General features: G+C 39.1%; 3 protein-coding genes across 3 annotated transcripts; 1 reads left to right on the forward strand and 2 right to left on the reverse strand.

Annotated features, from left to right (window-relative positions):
- Positions 1-1055: 1055 nt before the first annotated feature.
- LOC108650646 (uncharacterized) lies at positions 1056-2002 on the forward strand. Its single transcript, XM_018099855.3, has one exon. It carries the CDS (start codon positions 1209-1211, stop codon positions 1839-1841), a length of 633 nt encoding a protein of 210 aa, XP_017955344.1. The 5' UTR covers positions 1056-1208; the 3' UTR covers positions 1842-2002.
- Positions 2003-11472: 9470 nt separating this feature from the next.
- On the reverse strand, positions 11473-12945 carry LOC108650645 (uncharacterized). The gene is made up of 4 exons (XM_018099854.3): positions 12544-12945; positions 12223-12480; positions 11965-12155; positions 11473-11902 (listed from the first exon to the last, which is right to left on the reverse strand). Exons 1-4 carry the CDS (start codon positions 12838-12840, stop codon positions 11620-11622), a joined length of 1029 nt encoding a protein of 342 aa, XP_017955343.2. The 5' UTR covers positions 12841-12945; the 3' UTR covers positions 11473-11619.
- A 225-nt stretch (positions 12946-13170) lies between these two features.
- Positions 13171-23258, reverse strand: LOC108650648 (adipose-secreted signaling protein). The gene is made up of 2 exons (XM_018099858.3): positions 23023-23258; positions 13171-14652 (listed from the first exon to the last, which is right to left on the reverse strand). The coding sequence occupies exons 1-2, from the start codon at positions 23060-23062 to the stop codon at positions 14147-14149; spliced, it is 546 nt and encodes a 181-aa protein (XP_017955347.1). The 5' UTR covers positions 23063-23258; the 3' UTR covers positions 13171-14146.
- Between the last annotated feature and the right edge of the window lie 66 nt (positions 23259-23324).

A 23324-nucleotide genomic window follows, 5' to 3' on the forward strand; every position in this document is an offset into this window, starting at 1 on the left:
GACGACGACGACGGCGACGGCGACGACGGCGACGAGGGCGTTGGCGTAGTTACAGTTCGCCCTGTGCTCTGTGTGTGCGGTTGTGGTTCGTTGCTTGGTTATCGCCCAAGCGGCCGCCACAGCGCCCCGAGGGGCAGGCGAGCGGACGAACGGGCGGGCGGGCGGTTGGTTGGGCGAGTTCTGGGTGGGAATGGTTCGCTCACTCGGTTGGCCGCGACTTTAGTTCGTTTTTGGTGAGCCTGTTTTTTAGTGCCTTCCGTAACCATTAAATTTTACGTTTTTATTAGCGCGCCGCATAGACGAGAAAGTGTGTGGGGGGGAGCAACACTCTGGCTCTGCCACACAAACGACGAGCCATCGCACCCCACATGCTCGGCCTGGCCCGGCCTGGCCCGGCTTGCCTTTCAGGCAGTTCCACCCGCGCGAAATTTTTGAATATTTCCGCTTTGGCTGCCAGTTTTGGGACTCGTCGTACAAAATGCAGTTTTGCATGCACTTGCCACAAGCAGTTGCAGCAAAAACAGGCAAAAAAGCGAAGAGAAAAATAGACAGAGAGAGAGACAGACGGACAGACAAAAGTGAGCAGGAGTCGCAGATAAGGCGGCCAAAATGGCCGCATTTGCTGCTGCTGCTGCTGCTTCTTCTTCATATTCTTTTTTTTTGCTATTATTATATTTGCCTTATCAGCGTCTCAGAATCGTGTGGCAAAAAGTTGTCGCGATTGGCCAAAATTAACGTTAGACTTGCAACTTGATATAAGTTGGGCAGCAGCAGCCGAAGCAGAGGCAGAGGCAGAGGCAGAGGCAGCAGCAGCAGCAGCAGCAGAGACACAGGCAAGGCAAAGGAAAAACCACTCAAAAAGCCAGCTCAGGCTTTTGTGGCTCTCAAACATGTTGCACGTTGCAACTTGCAGTTGCAATTGTGGGCGGCATCAAACATGTTCACGTTCCACAAGCGAACTTGTTGCAGGGGTGTTGAATAACTGCAAACTCTTATACGCCAACACTCACTCAATCACACACACACACACAGAGAGAGAGAGGGAGACAGATTGTGGGCTCAGCTTTGCACTCAGTAGCTCGTACGGCACAACTCATTTCGGCACGTTACGCTCAAAATTCGAAAGGGAAATCCGTAATCAATTAAAATAATAAACAAAATCGGAATTGTCCGATCCACTCGACAATAGCCGCCGCCATAGTTGAACGATGAATCTATTGCGCAGCTTGCGTGCATCCCTCAATGAGTTCTTCTATCACAATTATCCCTTCATATCGCTGTGCAGCTGCTTGGTGGCCCTGCTGACAGCCTATCTGCACTATGAGTGGAAGGTGCACAACTATGATCTGGTGTCCTGGAAGCAGCTGGGCGAGGCCTGCTGCTCCACGGACGTGGACGTCTTTCAGCTGGTCGTACTGCTGACCATTCTGCTCATCAACATCGTCTTTGTGGGCCTCATCGTGGCCGCGTATATGCGGCCGTTGGGCCAACGCGACACCGAACTGACGCTGCTCGAGATCAAGGATCGCTTCGCCCGGTTCATACTGTTGCGGCTGATAGCGCGACTCGATCGCATCCAGAGCAAGCTGGCGGCCAAGCGAAAGACACTGAGCCTGCAGCACTTCACGCGCGCCCATCACAGCATGGTCAAGGCGGTGGCCGTGTTCCGCAAGGATGCGCGCAAGCTGCTGCTGCCCAACGAGTCGGAGATCATGCAGCCCATCGAGGACATTTATGGCGTTGCCGACGACGAGGAGCGAGCACTACGACGCGATGGCTACTACAAGCTGCCGATCGATACGACCGATGCGACGGTCAAGAGCTTGTTTAATGCGCAGTGAATGCACACGACGATATCGAAAGCGATAACGATAACGATAACGATGACAATAGCAAAGTGATACTGACACCGTTTACGATGCCGATAACGATTTTTACGTCATTGGCAAATCCGATTTTGTTTAACTGATTCCCCAATAAAGCTAAAACCTTTACAAAGGGACATACGAGCCGTGCGGAATATTTCTTCAGCTGTTAAATTAAGGTAAAATTAGAGTTGGCATATGATATAACGATAACTATGTTATGTTTATCGATAGCAGTTTTGCTATGTTTTAAGGGAACCTCTTGATAGGGTATCATTCTTTACACTTTGTCTCTCTCTATTGTTCACTCTCTCTCTCTCCCTCTCTCTGCCTCTTTGTTAGCATTATCTGCACTGCTATCTTTGTGAATACAGCTTACTCTCTCTATCTCTATCTCTATCTGACTTTCTGTCTCTTTGTCATTTTCGGCTATGCATCTTTCCCATCTCGCCTCTGCATATGTCTCATTACTTTGTAATATATGCTTATTGATAACGATATCACTTGTCGATAACTGTACCAAAAGCGCTTTCGCTTAAAGCAACAGTTTTATCAACTCGCACTGCACACACACACACACACACACAGACTCACTCCATAATTGCTTTTATCTATGCCTGCTGCAGCTCCACCTGCCTCCCATCCAAGGCTCCCCCCCTCCGCCTTATCCACCCGCCTTGTCCAGCATGGAGTTGCTCCTTAAAGCCGTTTTATTGTTTCAATTGTTCTGCTGTGCGGGCGCCTCCTTTTGTTGCAGCGCCGCACTTCGACTTCAGCCAACGCGCTGCTTTTTATGGCCGCATTGTGAGCCAACAAGCAACAAGCAACAACAATAACAATAATAACAACCAGCCAGCGAGTCATCGTTGTCCTGGTCGTTGTCGTTGCTATTGCTGTTGCTGCTGCTGTTGTTGTTGTTGTTGTTGCTGTTGTTGCTGTTGCTGCTGTTGTTGCTGTTGCTGTTTGCTGCTGTCAGGCTGAGGACAAAACAGAGAACAACTGCTAAAAACTAAAACGCCATGTCTGCAGCTCAAAAACAATATCTAATGTTCTCTACAGGCAAAATATTTTTCCAGCGTCTTTTTCCACTTTGGCCACGCTTTGTTGCTAGACTCAACTTTGTTGTTGCTGCTGCTGCTGCTGTTGTTGTTGTTGTTGTTGTTGCTCTTTTGCTGCGCATCTTTAAAAATTAGCTAAAAGCCAAAATGTGCTGCCAACTTCAAAGCGTTGCGCGCTTCGCTGCGGCCCCAAAAAGTAGGCAACAAAAAATTGAATACAGTCAAACATAAAAAAAAGGAATACGCACTTTTCAAATGTTCGCTACGAAAATGACTGCCTAATTTCCGTTAATGTGCCATGTCCGTGCCGTTTCAAGACACACACACACACACATACACACAGGCATACACAGACACAGAGAGAGACACACATTCATACAGGCATTACACATACGCCTCGTAGGCTGTTAGGCTAGCATTTTCGGCCAACTGCATTACTTCATTTTCCATGCGCATTTTTCTTTGCTTTTTATGCTGCTGCTGTTGCTGCTGTTGTTGTTGTGGTTGCTGGAAAAAGACATTAAGTAGATTATAGTCTGATTGCATATTTGCGGATATGCGCGCCATAAACACGTACGGACGTGCTGCAACCGCAACAACGCGAACAACGTTAGCGAAACAACGCGTTAAAAAAAAAAAAGAGAAAGAGAGGCAGAGAGAGAGAGAGAGAGAGAGAGAGAAAACAGAAAGAAGCAGCAGCAAGAATATGAAAACGAAGCGAAAAACGAGCGGAAAAACAACTAAATAGATGTGTTTATATATGTATTATAGACACACACACACATACAGACACACATACATATATATGGCTGTGTGTGCATTTGTGTAGGTAGGAAAAAACCTGTAAAACGTACGTGCATCTAACCACAGACTAAATGACGCCTGCCCCTTTTGGGGCATAGAGAAAGAGTGAGAGGGGGGGTGCCTCTGCGGCTGCCCTCTTCTGCCAGCAGCGGAACTGGTTCCAATTCAATCGATTGAAGGTGTTTTGCAATTGGCTCTGCCTCTAATTTCTATTGTTGCAGCAGATTACCTGACTTGACTTAAACTAGTTCACTGGCATAAACTAAAGCTTAGCTAAAGCAGTTGATTAAACTAAAGCAGCTGTTGCCTTCATTAATCGAGACTTTGTTAAGACTCCGGACTAGTTCATTTGTTAGATTTAAATTAAATTTATACAAGTGTAACTGAATGAACTGAAATGAGCTGAACTAGTTCTTAAAACAAAATGGTATTACTAAAACTCAACTAGTTTCCTTTACATAAATTGAAACTTTTATCAAATAAATTGAACTATTTCTGACTTTCACTAGTTCATTTGGAAATGTTGTAAGTGGAACTGATTTGAATTATGTACAGCGTACATGAAATCAAGTGGAACTAAAGTGCAGTGCTTTAAATGCTTCTATAAAATCAGTTCTTGCTTCAACTAGATCTTTAAATTGCAGTAAACTCTCAGTTCTTGCTTTAACGAGTTCTATAAATTGAAGTGAACTTTCAGTTCTTGTTCAAATGATTTTATAAATTAAAGTGAACTATCATTTCTAGCTTCAACTAGTTCCATAAATTAAAGTGAACCATCATTTCATGCTTTAGCTAGTTCTATAAATTAAAGTGAACTATCATTTCTAGCTTTAACTTGTTCACATCATCTTCACTAGTTCTTTTAACATAATTGATTCACTTAACTGAAAGGAACTGAACTAGTTCTTGCTTTAACTAGTTCCCTTGCTAAATTGTTAACTTCAATATCTAACTGTAAACTGGCAACCATAAAGTTGCCATAAGTTGATAACAAGGTAAAAGCTCGGCGCACTCAACTCCATCTCTGCGCCGGCTCTGGCTAATGGACATTAATGCTAATGAAATTTGAAACAAGACTTATGATAAAAATGTTATTATTAATATACACACATGTTTTGCACATTGCAATTACAATTAATTATGCTGTGTTGTTGTACTCTGTTGCACTTCACTTCAATAATCATATTAAAATTAAGCTAAAAATTATTTTCAGCACTTAACAACAAACCAATAAAGTTTATGCTTTAATGAACTGGTTCATAATGTAAAGCGATTTAATGCTAGTCGTAAACATGTGAGAGTTTGTCTGTATAGCTGTGTGAGTGTGTGTGTGTGTGTATTTCACGCCATAAGCTCGAATAGCGGCGATTACTTTATCGCCCTGTGAGAGGCCACAAAATTGCAACCAAAAGCTGCTGGCGGCGATTTTTTTTTTATTTTGATTATTTTGCATGTGTTGTGCGGGTGCTGTGGCTGTCTGTGTTCGTGTGTGTCTGTGTGTGTGTGGGTGTGGTGTGAATGCCGTCAGGTAGATAGAAGAACAGACCCGCAAGCAATAAACAAATAATCATAAATAATGGTAAATTTTTAACAGGCACGCTCTAAATTAGCAATTAATTGCAGCAAGCAAAGCAGGGAGAGAGAGAGGGAGAGAGAGTGAGAGAGGGCGGGTCGACTGACAGAGACAGAGTGCTAAACAGGCTGGCAACGCTGGCGCTTCAATTAGGCTTAGCCAACATATGCAAATGCAGGCAGCCATCGCATTGCATAGTTTGGGGCGCACTCTGCAATTGATTTGATTTGATTTCGTTGCTTGGATAATTTGAAGGCAGAGCCAAGTGCCGAACCAAGACCAAGAGCCGGCCCAGCTGTAGCTGCGGGCTTAGCATATGCGCACGACTTCAATCAGCTATGTAAAATCTATGTAAAATATTTATATTGCAGTCGATGCACAAATGTGGGGCCAGGACTCGGACTGGAGCTGGAGCTGGGGCTGCATGCGTAATCAGTGCGGCGGACAGCAAAATGTCATTTGCATAAACATTGTGCCACAATGCGAGCGTCTTGCAGTGTGCTGCAAGCAAAGATATGATACGCACGATATACGCTGCTCGAGTTGTGTTATGACATTTTCATTATTTATGCTGGCCCAAAAGAGAGTTTGCACGAAATTAGTTTGTTTTTCACTGAGAGCGAGAGAGAGAGAGAGTGGGGAATGGATAGAGAGAGCATCTTGAAATTATTATCAAATAAATAAGTGTGAGCAAACACCAAACACACATCAGGCAAATACACACACACACACACACACACACACACACACATGCTAGCTAACAAATCTATAGCGCCGGACCGTACTGGACTGTACTGGGCGTGTTTTCGTGTTCTTGGAGCGTCTGCATCTGAAGTTGGGCAAACAAACATTGCCATAAAATGTAGCATAAGTAAAGTCCTGCCAAATAAATATGCATATCCATATGCAATGCGCGTGTCCAGGCGTATCTGTGTGTGTGTGCTGTATCTTGTTGTGCCACACTGCGTATACGTATTTTTCAGTGGTTTATGCGGCTGGAGCTGTGAGGCAATTGAGGCGAGCATAAATCACTTAAAATTTGTGCCAAATAAATACTGTGAGCCACAAAATATTCGGGATTTGCATGCTTGAGAGCTGTGCTAAAGGCTGACTTCTTCTACACACACACACAAACACACACACGCACACAACCAAATATACAAAAGCATAAAAAATAAAATGAAAATCAAAATAAATATGCTTAGCTACGGCTATGCAAATCAACTGCACACAAGTTTTATGCTTTTAAAGGCAAATTGAGATGTTTTATAAACGATTTTCCATTTCAAATTTCCCAAGCATTAAATGGAGAAAAATTTAACATTTAACTTAAATTGTTTAAGATAATTGTGAATTTTGCAGTTGAATTTGGTTTTTGATGGGATTTCAGCTGCTCAAAAAGAGTTTTCACTGATGGCATATGCAATAAATCTGTTAAATAAGGCAAATCATTTTTGATTTACAAGTTGGCTATTGCTGAGCAAGTTAACCAAATGAAAATTGAAGAAGGAGAATTTCTTAAAAATAAATGAGCTGGAAATAAAGCAGAGCAAACGAGGCTTTTTTATCTGCTCTCTGCTCGATTTAAGTAAGAAAGCTTTAACAATATTGAGCTCTATTTTGCAAAGTAATTTCATTTAATTTTTGCCAATTATCTTTTTTTTTAAATCATATCCAATTGCTCTGACTTGGAGCAGGAGACTTTGTTGCTTTTCGTTTTTTGAGCTATTCGTGTGAAGATCTTTAAACAAACATCGACACGATGGAATACTTTGAAGAGTCTATACAAACGATCTCCATATTCACACACCTATGCACTCACTCGATTCACAAACTCAATTGATATGCTTAGTGAAACGAGATCGTCAAAGAACCGATCGTTCGATTGCTCTCTGACTCTTCTCTGGGAGTTAAAATCAGAGTGAGACATCGTGAAACGATTAACGATTAGTTGCGAGAGCATAGTGAGCGTATTTGCTTAGTTTTTCTCCTCTCTCTCTCTCAGTTGCTAATAGATTTTTATAATTACAATAATAATGGTATTACCGATTCCTCTCTTAATCAATTAAATATCGTTGATCTCAGTTTCATTAGAGGTATTGCAGCGCTTAAGCTGAAGAAACATAGCTATTAGAATCTGCCTTCGTTGCTGATAATCCTCTCCTTACTCATGAGAACAATCATAAATTCATGCCCGAGCCGAGTTTTTATTGCACTTTCAGAGACAAACATATAACAGTTAATACACCCAAAAATATACGAATATATATTTTATATATACAAAATAGTTCAGTTGCTTTATTTAACTAGCAGTGAATGGGTTTATTTTGCTGCTCTCGTCGTACTTAAATTTGGAGTGCAAAGGGAAAGGAAAAGTGCAGCTTTAAGGCACAGCATCTGCATACATATGCAAAATGAAAAAACTTTTGCTCAGACCAAATCCATAGCTATGCATACACAAAAGTACACCACAGTTGCACACATACACACACATATACACACAGACAGACAGACAATAGTCACAGAGACACGCTTCGAGCTGAATGGGGCATGTGTCGTATACGCAACGTAAAACTTAGCCAGGCGTAAATGGATACATCTTAGCTATAAGTGCATGCCACTAACACACACACACACGCACATACTGTCGCACACATGAGGAAACAGCGCTCAGACAAAACATGATAACAATTAAAACTTTGTACACTTGGCGTATTTACATTATTCATTTCGGTGTTGGATTCTCTTGTCACATTTGTAATCGTTGTTGCTGCTGTTGCTGTTGTTGTTGTCGCTCATGTCCCTTTATTTTTATTTATTTATTTTCTTTATTGTCTATTTTTATTATTATTTGTATTCAGCTTGGACCAGACTAGTTTGCAGCCAAAACAAATATATTCAAATAGAAATACAAAATGCCAAAAAGCAAAGAATGCTTTAACTCTAAAGGGATGTGTGTCTGAATGTGTGTGTGTGTAAGTGTGTGTGCCTTTGTGTGTCTGTGATTGACACACGCTTAGTAACATATTAATAGATGTTTGTTTGTATCTAACTGACTAGCAAATGCCTTGTCCTGCCTTTTCTTATACATCATATTTAGATATCTGTAAGTACACAAAAATAATCTCTATAATCATCTATATATATATTTTTTATGACGTTAGGTATATAGATATATGCATTATAATGATATATGCATAAAATCCTATCAGACTTCCCATTTAGTTTAGACTTTCTTACTTTAGTACAATTAAGTCTTAAAAGGCAGATCATTAGTAGAGCTTGGAATTAGTGCTTAAAGCCCCATCAGCTCAAGATCAAACCAATGCCATGTAGCTTAAAATAATTCCAGGTGCAATAGAGGGTGAAAAAATTTTATATATATATTGTTAATGTACAATATAAAGAGTTTCATTTGTTGCATTACCATAATGTGGATTATTGTGTTTGTAATGATATATGCAGATGAGACCTCTTTAAAGGTCAAACACGTCCAGCAATCGAATGTGCTGTGCCACAGGCGACAGAAAGATAGATAAACAGACAGACGGACAGATAGACAGACAGACAGACAGACAGACAGAAAGACAGACAGACAGTAGATCCACTCAACCGTTGATGCTGAGCAATATACACATATATACAACATATACATATACATATATACTATATACTTAATGCGCCGACATGCCGCCCTCTGGCCGCTCGCTGCCCGTTAAATCATTTTTCAATGGTATAATAAATGCATAATTTATTGCAAAAGGTAATTACGAATGGACCTGGTCCAGCGACTGTTGGCCGCATTGCTGTACGAATGATATATGAAACCATAATTACTTTAATTAAGCAAATATTTTCACGCGTTGAGCTGTTGTTGTTGTTGTTGCTGTTGTTGCTGTTGTTGCAGGTCAGCGCATTGATTGAGCATATTTATTAATAGCTGTTATTGCGCTCATTGTTGCACGGAGTGGAGTCGCCTCGACAGCCGGACAGGAGAGGACAGTGTTGCACGTATATCGATGCTGTTTAATTAGCATTTAAAGCGCCGAGTCCACTTTGCTCCCACCCACCCACTCCCGCTGTCTTGGCACCTGAGCACTGAGCAAACAAGGGGCGTGGCAGATCAGTCATGCTACGAAAAAGTCTCTAATATATATACCATTCATTCGATTTCTTTGCTATTGATAAAAATCAAAATTAACTCATTGCAAAAGAAAAAGAAAGAGGAAGGGGAAGGCAATAGAGGCAGCAAGAGGTGTGATAAAGTATATATGTATATTCGATGAGCTCACACGATATGTCTGCACGTATTATTCTTTTCCAATAACTCATCCCAATTCTTATCGCCTCTAATAGCTGAAGCTCAACTCTTTGCTGCTGCCACTTTGTATGCTTTCCTGCATTCTCCATAATATTACGGCTCAGTGCTACTTATTATCAGTAATTTGTTGCACTTTTGCTTATTGATTAAGAGAGAGAGCTGACTCTTTCGACTTTTTCGTCAACACTGCAGCTCATATCTTATCTAGTTAATGTAATAAAACACACACCTAAGTCGATCCGACTGTGATCTGTTAATGATTTCACTTTACTGCTGTTGTTCCTGGAATCAAATTTATTTTTACCAAGCGCGTCACAAGCTGTGGATGGCCACCATGTACATATGTCATTTTTGTTGTCCAGTGTTGTTCATTGATTGATAAAAAAATATGCGCGCATAACTGTAATTGCTTTAATTGTCGCACGTGCATCACAAGCGAGACAGCAACATATTTTGCATTGGAAATGCATCTCAAATGCAGAGCAGCGATCTACGGCTGTCATAGCCAGACTTATTTCCCATTAACCGACTTCGATACACTCTGCAGTTTTTTTTTTTTTTTTTTTTTTTTTTTTTTTTTTTTAATTTTATTGCAGTAAGTAAAAGAAATGCAATACAATTGGCTTGAATTGATCATTTAATCATGTGGCTTAAGTTTCGGACCGCCGAATGGGGCGTGACTCATCGTTAGCCATGACGGTGTTCCTTCACACTCACCCATCATGCATATAGGCCTGCGAAAAGAGAGCAATTCTTTAACTTAACGCTCGCCGTTCAGCGTGACTCAACTAACCCAGATCAAGGCGGCGGCAACAAATACGAAAATCAAAATATTCAAACTGATAACTAGTATTTGTATTTGCCTGCTCCACATCGTTTTACCACTGAGCTTTCTTTCCATGCCACACTGCCTCAAAGATCGATCTGCTCGCTTCGAAAATCGCTGTGCTACTGAGCCGCGGCAGGTTGTCGCTGCATTTGGTGCAACTCATGCTAAAAACAAAAAAGAGCGCTTTAGTCAGGCCTGCTGGACTGGCAGATACCCTCGACATAAACAACAGACATGTGCACTTGCTGTATATATATATGTATGTGTACATATATATGTATATATATTTGATACTATATATTTGACATAATACTAACCACAACTGGGCTGATGACGCAGCGACTGTGCTTGGACTGCATTTCGAACTAAATTGTGGGACTTACAAAAGTGTACAGCGTGATGAGATCATCATTTTGTGTGTAAGTAAGAAGAGTAAGAAAGCTCTAGTCGAGACTGCTAGACTACGAGATCCCCTGAACCAACAAGCAACCGATATTTTAATAATGATTGGCACATGCACGTTTGTGTGGGATACCTTGGAAATTTAATAGCTTTCCTGTTCATGAAACTTATGGCCAGACGGACGGACAGGCAGACGAACAGGGCGAAATCGACTCAACTCGTCGCCCTGATCTAGACAATATATATAGATCTAGAATGTATATGTATACACTGATTTCCCATTTTCAATCCAAGAAAAAAAATATATATAATATAATATATATATAATATATCTTTGTATACTGCTGTATAATCTTGGTTAGCATTTAAATTGACAATGACAAGAAAATACGATCAGCAATATCGATACTAATCGATAAGTAAATGGAATGAGTTATGAAGAAAATCGATAACATCCTATATGGATAAACAGACGGACGAACAGTCGACTCAGCGTCTCGTCTTTAGCAAGAATATATATACATAGTGGGGATCTACCAGGCCTCCTTCTAACTGTTGCATACATATTGAAAACACTATGTATGTATGTATGTATTTCTAGGTTTAATATTGACCTCTTACAAACAGATTAGGCAAATTATTGATTCACAGAAGATATTCTTGTTGTGTGGTTGGCATGTGATGAGCTCCTCCAATCGAGTTTCTTCAGTTGTTTGTACACATCCAAGATGATATTGTATCATATGTGCATACGTATTATCGTTGAGCTAGTGAAGTGCAGCGACGCAGATATCCAAGTGATGGGCGCCATCCCAAATGAAGCACCTTCGGCCCTTCACATGCAATTGAATGCTGAACATGTCGACGATTGGACAGTGGATGGGCCGTGTGATATCCACCTGGCCATTGAGCACATTCTCGAGCAGGACGCGCACCGCCAACGGCGCCAGGATGCTCAGATTGACCGTCAGTATCTGGCTGCGCGTGGTTAGCTTGAATTGCTCCCTGATGCCATAGACGTACATACTGCGGCCGATTGATGTGCACCGCCTGTGGAGCATAGATGTGTTTATAACGGTGAATTCAACTTGGCATTTAATCTGTGTCGTTACGCTTCGTAGGTGTGCAACTTGTCAATCACAAGCAGTTCGGCTATAATCGTCAATAAGTCCATCAGTTTGTCCTGATCGGACAACGGCCCACCCGAGTCACGTACGGCAAAATGCACGCCCAACACCTCCAGTTGCAGTTGCCAGTGCATCAGATTCATGCCGGAGCTAGCAATGCGAAAATCCCGGAATTGCTGAGAGAGAAGAAGTTACATGAGAGAGAGATGGAAAGAGAGAGAGGTAGAGAGAGACTTGACCCACTCTGAGTAGATTCAGCAGAATCATCGTGTAGATCAAACGACGCTGATTGAATGCGATGCGCGCTGCAGCCTCGTTGGGCCACTCGACCACTGTCTCCTCCACATCGGTGTAGAACTTGTGCAGAAACGTGTTCATCTCCATGCCATCATCGATGCCCTGCATGTCGTTTGTCAAATTCTTGTAGAAGAAGAGCAGATCGCTCGTGAGCATGCCATGGTAGCCGGAACTGATGAAATAGTCCGTCGAGTGGGCGAGCACCTGTGGAAGCACATCGTAGTTAGCGCAACTCCTTATCAATCAATGCTTATCAAAGGCACTCACCTGCTTCACGGTGTCTATCCTCTGCTGCTCGGCGCTGAGATTCGGTTTGCGCAGATGCCTATAGGCGAACGATTTGTAGCAGTGCAGCATGCAGTCGGAATGCTCCGCCTTCAGTTTGCTCGATGCGAGACGCAGGATCTTCTGCTTCTCCAGATTCAACTTCGAGATTATCATATGCAATGGGCCAACTGGCAGGTCCAGCAGACTAGCCTCCTCCACACTCTCATCTAGCCTGATGCGTTTATCCACCGCGCGAGCCATTGGTCTAGGGTTCACTTTGCGTTTACGCTCCATCATATAACAATTTGTATGTGATATATGTATGCTCAAAGTATTCTAGAACTCGAATCTGTTTTTGTGTCTTTTACTTCAATTATGAACTAGAATTTTATTTGTATAAACGTCTTTTAGGAATTGAAGTTAGAACACGCAGCTTGCTAGGTTGGACTTTATCGATTTATTATAGTATATATATTTATATAAATAGCTATATTATTTACTTTACCATCGATTTAATTAACTTTTCAAATACATGCGTGTACATAATATCTTCTTTTTTTGAAAAAAATTGCTTTTCATAACATTTATTATTATTATTATTAATTTGTAATTTTTTTTTGTTAAACAAATGCTCCATTGATTGATTGATTGAGTTATAAACATTTACAATACATATAAAAGTAGAGCACCTTAAAATTGATATTGAGAAGAACAATGTTAAACGACTGTTAAATATTCAATTAGCATTACACGACTACTGTTAACGCACTGTTAAAGTATTCTTTGATCTGAGCATTAGTTCTATACACATTTTTTAAATACTATATTAAATGTTATCAAAATAAAGGCTTGCAATTTTGGTCTTTGAGTTGAGTTAGGAGGTGCACGTATTACTCTTATATATGTGTATATATATATAGATATATTTTATTATATAAATTTTATTCTTTATATATTTTTGTTTTCATAACAATTCTCAAAACATTAACAGAAATGCAAAAATACTTTGAATGTACAATATACAAGTATGTGTGTAAGTAGTTCGAGCTCTTAAAACATAGACAATGAACGCATAGAGTTTAGAATTTCAAAGAGCTTTCCCTCACAGACGTAAAGAGTTAAAATATATCATTGGAAAATTGCAAGGGAAAACCGGTTTCCCTTACTTGAATCAGAATTCGCTTGTTATACATTTTAGCTACGACTATCGAGCAAATATGTTAATTTATTGCATTTCGTAGGCATTCCAGATATTCTATAAGTACATAGCATGTCAGAGGCAAGTGTAAATTCTAATACAAAGGACAGCGAACAAGCTGTCAGAAGGACTTCAATTGACAATTCGTTGCATAAACATGTTGTGTCAATCAATATTGGGAGATTAACGCACAGATATGTTGGCAAATCTTTGGGTACGAAAGGGGCGGGGAATACAATTTTGGGAAACAATAATTGCAAATGGAATCGCAATTGTTTACATGAAACATGCGCGTACATGGTTTATAAATTAACATTATTATGATTATGTTCTCTATATATTTTGTTGTTGACTTAAATACTATGCAAATAACTGCACATAACTAAGTAGCCAGAGTCAATTGGCTTAGGGCTTATCGAAGCCCGCAAAATCCGACGATTCGGAATCATCGTCGTCCCGCTCGACGCCTATGCAATGGATGCCCGTTCGCAGCATGGGCGTGCCCTTGCCCTTGCCAAGGACACGCGCCGCAATCACCAGCTGCAGCACCTCCTTGGCATTGTTCGAGTTGACAATGTGCAGGACCTCGCGCAGCAGCTTCTCCTTGTAGGCGAAGAACTCGATCTTCATCTCATAGAAATCGTGCTCGTCGTGCTTGGTGCCCGTAAATTCGGTGATCTTGCAGTGCAGATTCGGTGTGGCGCTCACAACCGGCACGAACTTGGTGCCCGGTGCTCCCGTGTTCTCAAACAGCGTCACTGGCAAATTGAGATCGATCAGATAGCGATGATTGATCTGCAGAAAGCCCAGGCTCACGACAATCGTATCGCCCGAGCGCTGATACGTCACACAGCTATCGGAGCCAAAGTCGTCAGTCTTCAGGGTCGTCGCATCAAAGTGCACATGATGATCTACAGAGAGAGAGAGAGAGAGAGAGAGAGAGAGGGGGAGAGAGGGAGATGGAGTTAGTTTAGTTAAGCATCAAGCACGCTTGCTCGAGTTGTAAACACAACTCGATTAGCACACATCGCAGCTCTTATCATCAAATATGACGCATGATTCCCCACCGACCCGAGCCGAGTGCCACGAGCATTGCGTGATTTGTGTGTTTGCTTGAAGTACAACAAATTAAGTTAATTGCCCTCCTGTTGCTCGAGCCACAAGCGTTTTGTTGTCATTTTTAAATGCAAGTCCCTCGCTACACTTGTCGACTAGCAGATATATAATTATAGAACGTCTGATAAATCTGAGCTTGGCTTTAGTTCTATTATGCAACAGATTAGATTCGATTGATTACAAGTGAATTTTATCATGAATCAAAATTTCTACTATTCCAATTTATGAATTTATAAACTTTCTTTGAAACCCGTACTTTCCAAATAGATAAATTTAGGCTTGCAGTTTGAGAGACACTGCTTTCCGCTGACAGTTAAGACTGCTGAAATTGATTTGACTTTAAATTATGTTCCATTACAGCAATTGCAGTTTGACGGCTTGTTTACAGTTTGAGAGCCATTGTCTTCCATTTCACTAACAACAACTACATATGCAGTATATTCGAAACTAATCGACTAATATCAACCTAGTCTACAACAGCCTCATAGTTCTACAGTCACTGTTGAAGGTTTTAAAGTCATTAGAGTCGAGTTAAGTCGTATCCATATTAAGTTTTATTCAGTGAAATTAAGTTCACATTCAAATAGACCCTTTCACAACTATAAATACCATCGAAATGCTGTTCCATAGTTTTAAAGTCACTGCATTAACTTCGCAAATCAATAAATCAATTAGACGCAACTATAAAGCACGCTTGGAGTGCCTTTGACCTTTTGCCATGGTTTTGCAGTCACTGCCTTTGAGTTACCTATTGCAGAATATCCAATGACACTTAACCTTACTTAAATTTACAGTTTGCAAGCCACTGACTTTGAAATAAACCACACACAGCACTCGTAATTGAGGCAGGCCAACCTAACACTTACAGTTTTACAATCATTGGTACACCGTTGGACAGTAACTGCTTATGACTTGCCCTTTGCGGAATACCCCAGTTTAGCTGACCTTATACAAAATGCAGTGCCAAATAGAATATTCTCTACAGTTGGAGTGCCACTGCATTCGATTTACAGTTGCACAGTCACTCGATGGCATTTGCAGCTGTCCAAACGAAATGCTGATGCAATTATCGTTTATAATTGTAAACGTGTATTGCTAACATTTCATTTAATTTCGATTCCTGATGTTTGCATTGCGAATATTTGTGATCCGGCGTGGCCCGGCAACAGCTGCTTGCATTTTGGCCTGCATCAAGTTTTTCTTGTAATTTGCATATTGACTGTGGGCAAACATAATTACTTAGAAGTTGTGGCCAGAAATCAGGTGTCTGCGGTCTCTAATTTCCAGCTTTACCTATTTGGCCTGCGCCCATATAGATAAATAAATAAACAAACAAGAAACAAAGTAAACGTCTCGCCGTTTGAGCAATTAAGTAAACTTCCACAGGCGGGCGAACGCTCGATGATCAAGTTGCCAATGATGTTTAAGGCAATGATGATGATGATGATGATGACGATGTTGTTGACGGCGAGGAAATTGCGTGTAAGCGTGCAATTAAACGCGTCCACATTTGCCAAAGGTTGCCAGGTTGAAGGGCAGAGCGAGAGCGAGGGGGGCTGCAGTGGGGGCAATGCGAGCAAAGTGTTCCGGATTCTTACGATTCATTTACTTGCGCACAAACGAGGGCTTAAATTGCATTAAAATTGGGTCAATGGGGACCAAAACTCGAGCAATCCATAAAAAAAAAAAAAAAAACAAATCTCAAGTGAAATTTAATTCCCGAAAAAAAAAAATATGAATCGAAATCGAAGACAAGACGAAGGCAAAGGCAAGCTATGGGCATAGTACATATATATATATATTTCAGTCTTAATAATAGACTTATGCTGTATATATAAGCAGGAAGCTGTGTTTTTATTGATGTGATTTGTGCTTGTTATATTTGTATACCCTGCCATTGAGCATAACTAATGGGGTATATTGCTGTTTAATGGCTCAGGCGGAGGCTTAAAATATATATTATAAATAAATTTCCGATTCAGGACTGAAGTAGGACCTCTATTTGACTCTTGTCAGTCTTAGTAGAGTGCTCCCAGGGTAACTCTTAGTCGAGCATTTTAGTCTTGGTATAGATGGCTGTTCCTGTTTGTTATAGAAGTCGAAATTTATTGACAAAAAATATAATCTCAAAGAAATTGTCGGAAGTTGAGTCAGCTAGGTATATAAAATATATTTATATACTTATATAAAGATTTATGTTAATATATGATTGTATATACATATACATACATCACATTCCCATATAATTGCTATCAGAAATTAGCAAAGTCTTTTATGGCACGCTAAAAGTTCCGAGGGCGTGCTTCGCTTTTACAATTTCATTAGCAACAATTTCGTTTTCTTTTGTTTTTGTCTTTCAGTATTATGCAAATATTGAAGCAGAACTTGAAACAATTCATTCACCATCTATTCTATATCCATGACAGTCGATAGGTTGACGTAGCTCAAGCAACAATAATTCATGGTTTCGAAACATTTTGGCTATAAATAAATGAGACACAGAGAAAAAAAAAAAAAACGTCTAGAGACCAATGAACAAATAAAACGAAATTCTGTGGGCCGACGGCCCCAAATGCTTGCAGCTAATTGTTGAAATATATTTTTAAACATTCGTTGCAACAACAATTGTTTATATGACTAAACTTGTTTGGGGGTTCACTTGAGCCAATGATGTTTATCGGATATGGACAAGCTTCAAGAAATTTGTAATCAAATCGTATAATAGATACAAGTAGAGAGCTTAGCAGGGAAATCATTTCGTTGGTGTGCCATGAACATTTATCATGAAATAGAGACATTTATCATGTGGTGTGAAATATATATTGACTGCAAAAGTATCATTAGTCAACTATAATTTTAGTAAGCCTGTCCTAGATCTGTCTATATTAGATGCAGGCTTTGCGCTATTGAAATATTTCATTAATCAATAAATAATGCTTGTATATGATTAGGATAGGATATTTGATAAGCAATGAAATATAATTATTGAAAAAAGTAGATATACATAATAATGTGGTATCAATTAAGTGAATGGAAGTATAAAGAAATATGCCATAAATATATAAATCATATAAATAATATTTAATAATTGGAATCTAAACTCTTCAAATATTTCTGTATTCTATAAATCCCTTAATATTAAGGAATTATAACTATATATTTCTGTATTTATAATCCTTTAAGACCTTTCAAAATTTATTACTGCAATTATCTTTTAGTTTCTTGTATAAATATCAAAGTTTTTTCTTGCGACTTTTTTTTTGGTTTCCCCTAATCTAAAGCTCTATAAATAACACTGTTTGTTGTTTATTATGCACACAAATTTTTAGCTGATGCAGAAAACAATGTTCAACGTTTACACCTCGTGTTTTCATTTGTCATGATAAATGTGCATGAGCCCAACTGCTGTTTACATATCTGCTAAATAATATATATGCATATGTATATATACATATATTTAGTTTGCTTTTCTATATAAACGGATATTCATATTTTGCTTTGCTATGCCACGAAATGAGGAATGTCTCAGCAAAGAACAACAAAAACAAAATTCTTTGCTTTGCTTTTTGGCCGATCGCCCGCTCAGCAAAGACACAAAATATATCATAATATTTATATATATTATATAGATATATTTATTTATACATGTATGTGAATATGTTTGCGACAGATTGAAATTTATTCGCATTTAATGCGACTTTAATTGAAATTATTTACAGGAAAAGCCACTCAGCGGGTATTTTTTCTGCCTGCCTAATGTAAAATTGAACGCGCTCAACTTTTTTGCTTATGAAAATAATTTCTTGTGCCTCTTCTTGGTGACGTTTTCTTTCAATTTACATTAATCCAGCTAAATCTGCTTAAAAGCGAATCAATATTGAAGGACGGACGGATGGACGGACGAATGGACGGCAAGTTCGTTCCACTCTCTGCCTTCATTGAGGCTTGTTTGCTTTCATTCTTGCTTTCAATAGAAAAGTCAAGCTCTATGCAGAGATCAAAGCAAAATATGAGTGAGACACACTGTGTGTGAGAGAGAGAGGAAGAAATGAGAGAGAGAGAGACAGACAAATATATACATACATATATCGAAAGTAAAATAGAGAGAGAAAGGCACAGGAAGCTAGAGAGTGAGTGAGTAATACAGCAAAAACCTTTTCCTCTTCACAGCAGATTTTGGTTTCTGATTTTGCCACGCCCCTCTCCAATCTCTAGCCAGTTTAACGATTGTCGCTCGATCGCAATTGATGAACGTTTAGTCTATGCATACAGCTGGTAGAAAAAATGTTATTCAATTGGTTTGTTTGTGGAGCGCACTTAATTAACATCCCAAGTGGGTTGGAGGGGGGCAGGCAGCGGTCCACAGAGAAAACCTTTTCAAAAGTTCTCCGTTTACCAGCGGCATTCGTTCCGCTCGACGATTGCCAGTGCCCCGAAAGCTCTGACGTAGGAATCTCTTTGTTTTCCTATGAACAGTCACATGTTATTCAGCTGCTGCTGCTGCTGCTGCTGCTGCTGCTGCTGAGAGATTCCCCAAGCAGTTGGGCACGTATAATTTCAGTAGCTTGTTAGCAAAATCGAAAATGAACTTGGAAAATTTGTGAATTTACAATTGAGCACGAATTGCAAACGATTTTACATCAATTAAAAAAAAAAAAAAGTTATACAACATTTATTGACGACAATTCAATTGGCAGCAAAATTGGCTTAAAAGTTGGCAAATAACTTTGAAGGCTCGTCGAGCTGTCACATAGAGTGACTACTGTACATTTTATTCATTATGCAAAGACTAGGGATCTGCGATTGCGGGCAATCAACCTCCATCAATCAGTAGACAGTCCACTGAATCAATAAGTCAATCAATCAATCAGTAAACTGTAAATCAATTCGATCAATCAATAAATCTATCAATAAATTCGATTAATACAGTCAAACAATCTGTTAGCTAATAAATCAGTTAAAAGTAATCAAAAAACAGTTTCGCCGTTTAAAAAACATCTTGGAAATCATTCCATCGGTTCAATTAGGAAACCATTGGTTAGGTCGTCAATCAGTCAATCAGTAAGTCAATCAGTAAAGAATCAAAAACACAGTCAGTTCTTAGACAATGAATCGATTAGCAATCTGACAATTCAAACTCCAATGACTCAATCAAAATAATATTATATTGTCAATCACACAACAAGCGCCTCAATCAACAAAAAGGTCAATCAAACAATAATCCAAACAGTCCTCAGATAATCAAAACCATTTCATCAAGTGTCTCTCAAGTGCTCAAACCTCAAACTTCCACTTGATAGCTTGAATTGCTTTAAGTACGCTCTCTCTCTCTCTGCCTCATCAAGACTTCTTAGCAAGTTTTCACTGTACTCAGGCGAGCAATTCGAATTTCTATATGCATGTATCTTATATATTAGTTAATAATTGAAATTGTTCAATGAGTGGCACACATTTTGTCTCGTTGGGCTGCTCTACTTTTCTCTGCTCCGAGCTGTTGGGTTGGGGAATCGAGAAATTGGGCAACAGCGGCGACAACATATAAATAGGCATCCGAATATTTCTGAATGTGTAATGCAATGTGTATATATATATGTGTGTGTGTGTGTGAGTGAGTGTGTGGCACGATGTGCCCTTCGAAACGAATGCTCCTCGCGCCCTCTCTCGCTCACTCTCTCCTGTTGCTTTCTCAGTGGGGTTCTAAACTGCATAACGTATGCAGCTTGTGTGTTTATGTTTACGTTTTTCCAAATCAAAACAATTGTCAAGGTGTCACGCTACACCTGTCAATCAAAGTGCAAGGCTGCACAGGAATATGTCAGCATCCCCCTGTTGCACGATTACACTGCGAGAAATTGAGCAACTTTACATGCAAATTGATTTCAGTTCTTCAAGTTTGTCAAATTTTGTTATTATTCTATTTTTATTATTATTTTTTTATTATTTATTTTTTATAATTTATTTATATGTTATTTTTCTTTATTTTTTTCAGCTATTGTTTTAAATTTTTAAAAAATCCTATCATTTTTTTTAAGTATTTGATTTATTTATTTTTTATTTTTAAGAGTTTTTTATATTTTATAATTTTTATTTTATTTCTAGTAATTTTTTATTAGTTTTTAAAAAGTTTCCTTTTAAGTTATTATTAATTTTTCTACTTACTTGTACTTGTACTTGTACTTGTTTTATTAATTTTTTATTTTTAATATATTTTTAATTTTTAATAAATTTTCTTTTTTATTTAATTTTAAATTTCTATTGCTAAATATTTTTTATTTTTCTTCGAATTGGTAATACAACCACAATTCATTACCATTTTTTCGCCAAGTGTATGCGAATGCTTAAGCAGAGGGCAGCTCTCGAACGGCATTTGCAAATGCAACAAAAATTACAATAACAATAACACCTATTAATAGTCAGCAAACTATTGCAGTTGCATGCAAATATGTATGCGAATGGCACATGGCACATGCATGCATGCCTGCCTGCATGTGTACATGTGTGCATGTGCTTGCATGCATGAGTGCGCGTATGCGAAACAATAAAACATTTGTTGACAGACCGCGCTTTGTGCAATTTAATTAAAAAGCCAACTCGAAAGGCGCCTCGTTGGGGTGGCCAGGTGGTAAATCGAGGCGATAATTGACTTGGATCATGTTTCCAACTAGGCATGTTTGTGTGTCTGTGTGTGTGTGTGTGAGATGATTGAGTATGTGTACCCTCGTCTTCAATTGCAGCTGTGCTTTATGGGCTGCGGCGATTCATTACTGCCATAAATTAGCGAATTGCAAACCGAAATAAATATATAAATTGAAATTGAAATAGAAAATGAAATCGAAATCAACTAATCTGTGGCGACATTCCCAAGCACAAAGAACTGCTTAAATGAAGCAAAAAGAGTGCCGTGTGGCACGACTAGCAGATGCTCTGTAATGGCTATTCTTTCTATTAAGTTTACCAAATCTGTGAACTAACATGTGTCTGTATTAGGAAGTTTCTACTGTACACACTAGACTCGTCAGCCACTTCTATATGCATATCAATAAATCTGATTACCCTTATGAATCATTAATGACTTGGTAAAAGTTAAAGTGCCAACTAGAATACATTTTTAATGTAAATATTTGCACACATATGCATTTAAGATATAAATATTTACATGTGCATACGTTTTTATGCATATTTACAATGCCAACTCAAAAATCTAGTAGCTTATAGAAACTTATGCCAAGTAAAGTTTCCCAGGGAAATAATTACCTTTTAACAATAATAAATATAGCTAGATACCTTATAGGGAACCGGTTGAATGGGTTTTTAATAATTGAATATAAAATGTCACGCGCATAGATGCAAATATTATTTATTATAACGTATTTAATTCTCAATTCCAATAGTTTTATTAAACTTGTATAGCTCCATGTCAAAAGCCTGTTTTCTACTTAATTCTCTACACATTGTTAAGCATTTGTTAACAACATTTTGTCCATTTGTTCATTATTTTTTTGATTAAGTGTTTGTCAAGCGCTTTTTAGCTTCCACATAATTGATAAGAAGACAGTTCTGATAAGGAAAAGAAAAATGTGACCAAAGTTGTGTAAATTAATTAGAGAACCAACATACATACACACACACACACACTCACACATACACATGCATAGACTTACAAGTACACGGTTAAAAATCAGGAACTAAGTGCAGCTCGCATTGAAAATTGGCTTAAGAGTGACCGTGAATAAGTATTATACAAATATTATATTTAATATGGCGGTAAAAGCGAAACAAGCCGAGACAGCACAAGGCCAAACGGAAGAAATACAACAAAAGCACATGTTGAAGGTGTATAAACTGTCGATATTTTGATTTGCACAAATCGCAATACATAACAACAACAACAATAGCTAAACTGTCAAGGCAACCTCAAAAGGGGGCATCGAGGGGACTGGCGTTCCATACATAACAAGCAACACGCACTGGCACACACACACATACGCACACACTCGGAAATTACCACTCAAGCACACGCACACACAGAAGTGGCTGTTGCTATGATTGAATTCGAATTTCGAATACGATTTTACATTATTGCCGGCCGCTTTGAGCGCTCAATTTGCCCATGCAAATTGCAACGGCCAAGCGAAGGTAAACAAAGGCAATTTTTTTGCGCTTACCTGTCTGCGGTTCGGCTACTTCACTGGCGCACTCGGACATCGTAGCTGCTTACAGTGCTTAAATGCTGGTTGTTGATTATTAAATCAAAAATAAACTGTAGTTTCACACACAAAAGTTGAATTTACGTCTTTATATCTTTTAATTTGCTGTGCAATTGTTATTTAATTTGCGTGCTACAGAGAGACGCGAACGACGCTAAACAATAGAACTGACTGAAGCAAGTGTGACCAGCTGGCGAGTGCACATAAAATACCTTTCATACTAAATATATCGATAGTGTGTACATCGTTCGTTGGTATTT

This window comes from Drosophila navojoa, chromosome 4 (assembly GCF_054131105.1).
Source record: "Drosophila navojoa isolate 15081-1374.11 chromosome 4, UAZ_NAV_1.0, whole genome shotgun sequence".
Classification (NCBI taxonomy): Eukaryota; Metazoa; Arthropoda; class Insecta; order Diptera; family Drosophilidae; genus Drosophila; species Drosophila navojoa.

Coding starts and splice junctions, on each gene's coding strand:
- LOC108650646 (XM_018099855.3), top strand. CDS start 1,209: ATGAATCTATTGCGCAGCTTGCGTGCATCCCTCAATGAGTTCTTCTAT.
- LOC108650645 (XM_018099854.3), bottom strand. CDS start 12,840: ATGATGGAGCGTAAACGCAAAGTGAACCCTAGACCAATGGCTCGCGCG. Junction 12,156..12,222: donor TTCTGCTGAATCTACTCAGA/GTGGGTCAAGTC, acceptor CTTCTCTCTCAG/CAATTCCGGGATTTTCGCAT. Junction 11,903..11,964: donor AAGTTGCACACCTACGAAGC/GTAACGACACAG, acceptor TATGCTCCACAG/GCGGTGCACATCAATCGGCC.
- LOC108650648 (XM_018099858.3), bottom strand. CDS start 23,062: ATGTCCGAGTGCGCCAGTGAAGTAGCCGAACCGCAGACAG. Junction 14,653..23,022: donor AGTAGCCGAACCGCAGACAG/GTAAGCGCAAAA, acceptor CTCTCTCTGTAG/ATCATCATGTGCACTTTGAT.